This window comes from Melozone crissalis, unplaced genomic scaffold, assembly GCF_028551555.1.
Source record: "Melozone crissalis strain CALT ecotype California unplaced genomic scaffold, PUWL_Pcris_2 ptg000027l_1, whole genome shotgun sequence".
Classification (NCBI taxonomy): Eukaryota; Metazoa; Chordata; class Aves; order Passeriformes; family Passerellidae; genus Melozone; species Melozone crissalis.
The window spans coordinates 50,891,847-50,901,893 of NW_026535805.1; the positions used below are offsets into that span (position 1 = coordinate 50,891,847).

At 39.2% G+C, this 10,047-nt stretch overlaps 1 protein-coding gene across 2 annotated transcripts in view; it reads left to right on the forward strand.

The window, feature by feature from the left end:
- Positions 1–5,296, forward strand: part of SLC22A16 (solute carrier family 22 member 16) — a 34,054-nt gene extending 28,758 nt beyond the window's left edge. Inside the window, exon 8 of one of the 2 annotated variants that reach the window (XM_054280356.1) lies at positions 2,332–5,296. In XM_054280356.1, the coding sequence (XP_054136331.1) occupies positions 2,332–2,544 (213 nt within the window). In that variant the 3' untranslated portion in view covers positions 2,545–5,296. The remainder of the gene's footprint in view (positions 1–2,331) is intronic. The other variant, XM_054280357.1, reaches the window with a different exon arrangement.
- Positions 5,297–10,047: the final 4,751 nt, after the last annotated feature.

Consider the following 10,047-nt stretch of genomic DNA (forward strand, 5'->3'; position numbering starts at 1 on the left):
GGAGAACATTGTCTGATACTGAATTGTGTATTTAAAATAGTAAATATATATATGCAAAATGCATACCTTTGTAGTGAGGGTTAAATTATGTCAGATGCTTATGAAGAAGTGTGCCAAGACTGCAAAAGAGTTGCATTTACCAAATGTGAGTTCCTTCATTGATAACTGTGGCTACTGCCCTTGAAAAGGTAGATATCCTTGAATTAATACACTGTGACTTGATTGTTTCATACTCTGTCTGTTGTAGGAAGTACTGGAAAAGGGTTTGAGGGTCAGGGAGAAGGGAAAGGTACTGAATTACTCAGCATGCAGCAGCTTTCACATAAGAGGAAAAAAAAAAGGAAACTAACATGGGATGAAATAGAGTTATGAGAGCTGAGATGAAAAGGCAGGAAAGATGATGGTGTGTACACTTACAGAATAGTGAGAGTTCTCAGGGGAATAATGAGACGTAGGTTCATGAGGAGGGAAAACATGAGAAGAATGCCAAGAGTCTAAAAAGAATAATGAAAAGAGAAAAGACATATTCAAAGCACATAGTGTTACTTTAAGCTTGTTCTTTTGAGTACCACTAGTGACCCAGTTCTCATAAACTCCAAATTTATGGGTGTCCCTAAGATTCAATATCCATTACAGATGCCAATACCCTCAGTTATAAACTTCTGACAGACTAAAGGGTGTACATAAAAGAGGATATTATGGAATAGCTGCCATGTGTCAATTTATCCTGTCTTTCCATGGCAGAAAATCATGTCTGAATAGTAGAGAAGAAATTTGACACTCAGAGATGAGATTTTAATATTTTGGAATATATTTTAAGTATCACTCCTACCACATACATGTCTAAAATGATCTCATTCAGTTTGTGCCATTTCCTCTAGTCCTATTACTGCTAGGATTTGGGTTTTTTTAAACTTTTATGGTAAGACCATGACTTTTATTTTCACTGTAGTTTGTAGTATTTAACAGTTTGTTGTTTTTTGGTTTGTTTGTTTGGGTTTGTTTTGTTTTGTTTGGTTCTATATTTATTGCAAAGTAAAAAGGAGGGTAAGCAACACTGCATTTTGCTTCTTAAAAGAATACACAAAACAAACTCCTCTTTTTTTTTTGGAAGGGAAGAGAAGCAAAACCAGCATGGTGCATGGGCAGGCAAATAGCACTGTTCAAGGTTACAGTAGGGAATTCTGATTTTAAAGCACCTTCCTGACTTAAAGTCTGGCTTAGCTGCAGATGGTAGCTGGGCAGCTCTTGTCTCAAGCTCTGTGTGAGAGATGTAGGCACAGTGATTCCAAATGTTCTCTCTCGCCCTTGGAAAGAATGCATTGAGCAAAGGACAGACTTCAGAATCAGCACAGGGCAAGATAAGGATAGTACAGCATCAAAGTTCACAGTCACAGAATGGAAAAACACTGAGATCAGGCATGATGTTCTGTGTGAAAGCTTTTCTATCAGGAGAGAATTAGGTCATTTATAACCTGGTGTTGGAGGACTGTCAGGGGTTTAATGCTGTTCTGTACTCAGAGGAGCAAAGTGGGAGTTGGTGTCATTGAACAAGAAATAGAAATGTCTGTGTGAAGGGAATGTGAATGGAAAGAGTAGATATTCCTGGAACAAGTGAGTGTTTCGCTACTGACCCCACATTATCCTGATCCTTGCACCACTTATGGTGCTGCTGTGGAATTGTGTACACCATGGACAAATCCAAAATGTGATCTCAGTGCAAATGTCAGTAGATGCCTGCACTCCTCACAGTTCTTCGAAACTGAGTTTAGCAAAGTATTCCTGTTGAGAGCTAGCCGATGCTGAAGAGCTCTCCTGAGCACAGATGTGCACTTCTGTGGCTCTGGGTCAAAGAGCCCTATTGAGAAATTCCAGTCTGGCTGTGTAGAGAAGGAACAAGCACACAGGTGCAGGTACACAGGAGCTGGAATGTGAATTGAGATTCCAGGTGGAAGGGAAATTGTAGCTCTGTGAACATGCCTGTAAAAAAAATGTATGCAATCTTAGAATCAGTTCTTAAATACACTCCTGATACTGAAATACTCAATAAAGGTAATATGTGTTGTTTACTCAAACAGAATTATTCCTGCTTGCACTGTATTGATCCCTTGTGAACAAAACACTTCACTTGCTCATTCATTAATTCTGCTGCATAATCTTTACATTTATGCAACAAAAAGGTAGATCTTTTATACAGGCAACATTTAAGACTTATGATCTTTGCTTTACAGTTCCTTGTACTTTATTATAGATTTACTCCCAGGCAAGATCAAAACTATGGTCAGATTGAAAGACTTATTTACCTTTACACCTACTGTTTATTTCTTCCAGTTGCTTGTTGGAATCATGGCTCTTCTGAGTGGAATCTTAACCATAATGCTTCCAGAAACACTGGGAAAACCATTGACTAATACTTTGGTGGAAGCTACAGAAATGGGAAGAAACAAGAAAAGCTGTTCAGAAAAGACTCCTCCAGCACATAGTGGTGCAGCATCAGAAAAGATAGAGATGTTTGGTCAAGAAAGAGTCAGCACTGACAAATAAAGCAGCAGCAAAATGGTTGTTCCCAATTTTAATCACTATCTAATTTATATGATCTCTGTATTCAAGAAATGTGACTGTTCTATAACATCTGTGCCTTTTACTTTGTATTCTGGCTTCCCTTTTCAATAGAGGAATTGTATGAAACCTTTTCAAAGTGACTGAGTTACTGCAGAACATTGATAGGATTTCTAGTTCCCTAATCAAACTTACCCAGACTTTAAACTGACTTGCTGTGACCTGTTGGAATGATTACTGTAAATGTTGGAACCTACCTGATTACATGTATGTAAAAAAATGCCAATTCTTTGCTTCACATTTTCTGCAGTTAGATTTGTAAACCTACAACAAAGTGCCCTGCCTGGTCTCTTCCTGTTGCAGCTGCCAGTTACAGGCTTGAGACTTCAGAACACAGTAAACTGTTAAAATTCAAGAGAGAAGCCTTATCATTGCATCAGGTCATATCAATAATTTTAAACTAATTTATTCTTTTTCTTTCAAGTTTTCTACTAGAAATGGTGCCATTGCTAACAAAAGGAAAGTATTCTATGGCACAGCTTCTGACTGAAAAAGTAATACTAAGTTTGCAAAATGTGCAAATAGTTTGTATATTCATTCTGTTGAATGGCAACTGTATTTTTATTAGGGGTTTAGAAAAAAAGTGTTCACTGGATCTATTGTGGTTTTAGTTTAGGTAAAACTAAACCGTCTCATCCCATTTAAAGTCACATTCATTCCAGACCATTATTTCAGGGCACCCTTTCTCACTTATTTCAGCTTACATCTAGCATCAGATTTTTCATAACTTCTAAGAGCTAGACCAGCAACTTTGCCAAATGCCTCCAGCAAGGTCTTCATAGCCCTCAGTGGAAAAGAATAAATGGCATATGGCTCTTATTCAGGCTCTCTGCACAGAAGTGGATTTAGTTATTAATTTTTGGTAGAAACGGTTTCCACTCACCATTTTTCTCACAGATCAGCTGTCTGTAACTGATTTTTTCCTTATTATATCACACAAAACCAGTTAGAAAAATAGAATCCAAAAGATGGTAGCTGGAGGACACTGATCAATAGAAGAGTTACTAGTAACAGTTTTAGTCAGTGTCAAAACATGCCACTGCTGCTATGCCTCATGTGTGCATCAACACTTATTGTTGGTGCAGTGGTTCTGTCTTATGACTCTGGACCATAGAAAACTGATAGATAGGAATGCATCATTCTGGCTGCTTCTTTTATGGCTTTCTCCCACCTCCCCTTTTTCAGTCTATCTCTAGAACTGGGGGTTTCTTCCTTGTCTGAGGATCTGCGTCTCCTTTGCTTGACCACCCTTGGTCTGAGGTGAGCAGCACAGGAACATGTGCGTGCTGAGGTTCAGACAGCCCTCTCTTGCCTGGGCTGTGTGAATTCAGTCCTCCCTGGTTTGAAATCAGTGTTTTCCCCTCTTAGGCCTCTAGTCTCATGGCACAGTCTCATCAAAACAAGTCTTCCTTGATCTTTGCCATGTACCCATCCTAAAAGATATCTCTAATACTGTATTCTATATGCTGTAGAAATTAATGGCCACATTTTTCAATTATATCTGCACAGTTTTATTACTTTGAATGACTTCTGAAACCAGAGTAATGGTTTATTTCCCCTTATAAAAGATTTTATTCTTCACTGCACTATCCTAGAATTTGGTCCTGGTATTAGGAGAAAATAATACCTATATGAGGATCAACATGCTTTAAAGCAAATAAAAATCAGTAAATTTAAGTTTAGGGAGTTTCTCTGAGATAATTACATAGAAAGCAGAAAGGAGTCTTCATGCTTCTTACAATTCTGTGGGTGTTCCAGTGTTTGCAGGGAAAACCTCCAGAAAGACCTGCATAGAATACTGTGGCTTCTGTCCAGATATGAGTTCAGCAAAAGCACTTAACCTTCCCCCTGTGAGTAATCCCATCATTATTCTGAGAATGACTTGAATACATACTTTGATGACTGAAGATCAGATTACTCACATGCTGTGGTTTTTTTATTTTGCTGAAGAGCAGACCCAGTATTCTTCCACTGCTTTCAGGTCCTCCTGCACTTCCCAGAGCACAGCAGAGCAGCTCTCTTTATCTGCAAGATCTACTGCCAAACTCTTCCTGCCCTGCCTTAAATAAGGGTTTAATCATGCTAAAAAACCACCATCATGCAATACACCTAACAAGGAATTAAACTGGTACTATCTTGCCTTACAACCACCCTCCCCACACACAGAGCTCCAAAATCTTTCCTTATTTGGGGGATCTTTCACACTGATACTCCCTCCTTTAATATCTCAAACCTCTATCTTAAAACTCACTGCTTATAACTTTTAGTAACAGTACAGTCTATTTCTAACAAGGTATTAAAGAATATTTACAATTAAATTTTCTACTTCCTTATCTGCTGAGTAACTGATTTCTGTCTGACCCCACCAAGAACACCCAAAGCATAATCTGTGTTCCTTTGGCTTGAGGGATTCAGGACCCGGTCATGTGTAATCAGTACACATAAGGTGAAGAAAAGAACAAGAAGAAAGTTAAATACACAATGATACTGATACTGCTCACAACTAAAATTGAATTGAGTCTAGACCACAATGCAGCTTGATGGTTTAACCCCAAAAGCCATTTCCTCCTGTCACTGAAGTCAGTTGGTATTTGGTCTTTAATTCAAATGACCCCTGAATTTCCCTGAACTAATGATGTTACTGTTTTTCCTTGGAAATAAAATGTTTATTGATTTACAGGTACATCTTTTGTGATTTTATGCATTAATAGCATAGAAATTGCCTTGGGGTATCCTATTCTTTAACCTGAGGAAGAGTATTACTTTTTAAGAAAGGAATTAGCATGTATCTCTATGTCTCTAGCATTTCTATTTGCTTGTTTTTTCCATATGGGCAAAAATATGTTTAACACTAGTCATGCATTATAAATGTAGGAAAATCAGGGTGAGCTGCATTCTTTCTCTTAAATATTCATAGATTTTTTTAAATCCCCTTGCACTGAGTTTGAGAACAAATGCTTCTGTTCCAATGGAACATATTTTCATTTCAGTGCTCATAAGAAGAATTAATTTTCATAGTTTCCCACTTCAGTTCACAAGTCCTTTTATGTTTGTATTTGTCATCCTTATCTTCGTGCAAATTTTTTGTGCTCATCAATGTCTCTGGAGTTAAACAATGGTTCTATGAGATAATGAATTAGAGTCCTTGTCTGTCATAATTGCTGGTCACTATTGCATGATGGCAAATATTTTTGTCCAAAATTTGATATCCAGTTTTATTAGACAGTTTTGCAACTTGTTAAGGACATACCTTTCTGGGTCAAATATAACAATAAGAACAACTATTATTAGTTTAATGATAACTAAGGAAAAATAGTAAGTACATGTGTTTGACATTTCAAAATTGTATTTTTAAGCTATACAAAAATGTATATTTTTTTCTATTTAAACAAATTCATTCAATTTATCTGTGCAAAATTCTGCAATTTAACCAACTATGTAGGAAAAAAATGCTATGCAAATCATGTGTGGTTATCATATGGTTTGGGTGGTACCCTGAATGTCTGAACAAGAGGTGAAGCCTCCTGGAGGGCAGAGGGCTTTTGTGTAGTGGCTCTGTGGGAAGACAAAACGGCCTGACATCCCAGCTCTGGCATAGAGTGAAGGATTTCACTGTTGGCATTCTCCTGTGTCTTCCACAGGTTTATTTTACCAACCCCTTGGGCGCAGTCACTCAGGAAGCCTCTGTGGCATCAGGCTCAGCAGCGTGCATGGCCTGTGAGGGCCTTTTGGAAAGGCTTAGGAAAAGGTGAGCTCACTTGTGCCTGCACTCTTGGCCCAGAAAGGCATTTGTGACTGCAGAAAGGAGGCTCTGGATTCATCCTGCACCCTTCACAAACACCTGAAACATGTTTGTCTGAATCCTAGAACAGACTCCTAGGGGAAAAATTAGACACTAGTGGTATTGTTATATTTCTAGAGTCCCATACCTCCTCAGTGTTTTTCTTATAGCTGCAGATCTTCACACCACTGCCTCCTTCTGCATGTTGTTCCTTCTTAGTCAGGGCTCCTTCCAGGCTCTCCCTGACTGGCTAACCCACCCCCTTTTATCCCAGTTACCTTCACTAGCCACAGCTGCAGCCCAATGAAGGACATCACAGCTGCAGCCCATCAAGATCAGCTGGGACCTACTGGGGCAAGGCCTATATACAGATATTGAAGTACAATACAGATATTTACTGGGACTCAAAGGCCACCTCTACTATACACAAGGACTAAAAAGAAAATAGAGTATTGACAAAAACTGAGTTTATTCCATCAGGGAAAATTCTAGTCAATGGTGGCAATTAGTTACCTCTCAGGAAGAAAGACTAAAACACATCTATGTTCTGATAGCCCCATAATTTTGTACAGGATTCTGTACTACATGGAGTGTGTCTTTTGGTTATATGGGGGAAGTATGTACTCGTAGGAAAGTTTGTTTGCCCAGAATTTGTGGATTTAATACAATATTTTTAATGGGTTTTTTAAAATGTGTATTTATTATCTGCAATCATGTGCAAGAATAAAGTCAAACACACATTTTTTAATCTGTACATTTTTCCCTGATTTAATGAACTTCTATCACCAACTCTTCATTTGGTTCACACTCCCTTAAAGAGGCCTGGCTGGTGTTTTGGCATTCCATGGAGATCCTATGGTTTAAGATGGCAAATATCCTGTGTGTGTCTTTTCCCTGTTTGTCTTCGCAGCTAAACCAAGATTTGGGTAATGTGTTAAGTGGTGACTATGACAAAAGGTGCATTAAAAATGTGACATGTTTTGCATTTCATTTGCAGGAAAAACATGATTCTTTCTTGCCTTTGTTTGTATAAACTCACTGGAGCAGCAGTCCCTCAGACATGTTCAGTAATGACAAAAATAGCTGTAGATACTGAGGGATGGGTTTGAGTTACCAGAAGAGAGAGTAGGTGACCACAGGAATGACAGAACAATGTACTTGTAAGCACGTGGTGTTCAGTGCATGTGAAGACTAACTACAGCTTCCTCAGGCAGGAACTGGAGTGGGCTTCAAGTGCAAGGAAAATAAGAATTACAGCAATTCATAGCTCTATTGTTATTTGTCCCCTTAAAATGTCTCAGGAGCCTATTTATTCTTCACTTCCCTTAAATCTCTAATTAGTGCAAATGACTCAACTTTCCATGCATATTTTATTAATCTTGTGTTTTCTGATCAAGTTACACTCATTGCTTTGCTCCATCATTTTTGAAGGCTTAATGCATCCTTGCCAGGTGATTTACATTCCTCTCTGAAAGTGATTGGAGTGAATGGTCCAAACAGTTGCTGCTAAAGCTGAGAAACTTGAATCAAGCCTGATAGACTGATTTCAAGAGCACTGAGTTCAATCAAGCTGAGAAAAATCAAGCCTAAGAAGTATATACTTCATATGGGGAAATATCCTTTTTAGTATGATTGGTATATAAACAGTGATTACAGATTCCAGTTTCTGGACAAAACAACACTTTCAAAAAATTACCAACCTAGATTTATGAATAATCAGAAGTAATGGGGAATATCTCATTTAGTGACAAACCCACTCTTCTGTCTCTGCATTCCTGGCTATCATACAAGCCGTGGATACTGCTTGGGTATTTGCTGCAAATAAGTAGGATCCAGCTATGGAATGCTCATAGGCATTCAGTTATTAACATTGCCTCATAATCTTCCACATGGAGATGAACAGACTTGCATAGGAATAAGAACAAAACAGCATCAAGGGGTGATTCTTGTTAAGATTGTCTCCACAGCCTCACTGCCAGTGATGAGATTAAAAAGTGGTTTTGACTGAGGTAATCAGTCAAATGGCAAAACAACCATCCTAAATGGTTGGGCTATCTCTCAGTAAATATTTTCACAAAGCTTTTCAATAGGAATATCATCACTGCTGGGTTCTTCCTCATGGAGAGAGAATTCCCCCAGAAATAAGTAAATAACACGGGACAACAGCAAAATGAGGCACAGCTGAAACTCCTTGCTGAAATAGTAACTTGCCATGGACACTGATGCTTGACTTGAACTGGTTGAAGAAGTGGCAGATAAATGGTGCATGCCATTCACAAGATCTAAAATAGGTCAGTACTGCTGTGTTCAGAGAGGTCATTTCTGTCCATTGTTATGGCTCTGTTCAGGATAGCACACAAAGCAAAGGGAATGCTAAGATAAAAGGAAACACTTCTTAAGCACTGCTCGAGCTGGGTAGGTGGTGTGCTGGGATGCCACTGCCAGTGATGGTTCAGAAAGAGCTCCAAGTACAATCAGAGCTGTGTTTGTTCTGGGCCAGAAGACTGGCAGTCTCTCCCCAAACAGACAAATCATGACTTGCACTTTACCAAACACAATGTCTTTGTTCACCTTTGCAAAGTACTTTAGCCCATAGAAGATTCTTTTCAATAATATTATTATTAGATTAGGTATCCCAAACCAGCTTGAATTTCCTGCATCTTATTCTCAGGAAAAAACACACTGAGAATTCCATGAAACATGACTTGCACAAACATCTGTCACAGAATGTTTTGATCCAAATCATTCAAATTTGGCAACATTCTAAGCAATAAGCAGTGGAATCTCAGGAGGAGAAGCAGCAGGCAGTTTTTATCTTAGCTGGAACCAAAACCTCTGTTTATATTTGTAGATTTCCATATGTGAAAATCCTTTCCAAACCTATTGTAGATACCCTGAAATGACTTAGACCAGCGTTCATTTTACAATACAGCAGGCCCACCAAAAATTTAACTTCTAAACAAGCAAACGTCTGTTCCTCTGCTGCCTTCCCTTAGTCCCCTATTTTCAGAATACTCAGAAAAATCAAGCCATACTATAATTTGGGAGAATTGTGCCTAGTTCCTGTCACTGTTGAAGGGAAAATCCTTTTAAAATTATGTATCTCAGAGATCAGTGAAGTGTAGTGTATCATGGCTTTAGTTTTCAGAGCACAGCTAGACTGGGAGGCAAGAACAATCCACAATGTGTGGTGCACGCTGTTGCTGTTCATACAGGCACACTTTGGATGGCTGCTGGCCTGAATTCAAATGGCTACAGAGAAAAGGCACCTGCTTGGAAGATTCTTTGCAAACGCTGTTCGACAGGGCTGGAGGGGAGTGGTCGGCAAACATCGTCCTGCTGAGAGCGTTCAGGGACGAATGCTCAGGCTGTCAAATATTAGCCAAAATATCCTGCCAACAGCTAGTACCCGGAGTAATAAACCGGGGTGTACGGCATGCAATTTCATCCTAGAGCTCCTGCAGAGAGGTTTGTTTTTGACAAACTCATGTTTTTGTGCTGAAAACAGCCCTGCCTGGCTGCGCTCATTGGGGATTTGCGGTCTGGCAGGAGCCCGCTCGTTCCGCACCGACCTGTGGTGGCTGGAGTTCCCCTCCTGGCCGCTCAGCGCCTTGGCAATCCTCAGGCAGCTCCAAAGCACTCAGAAC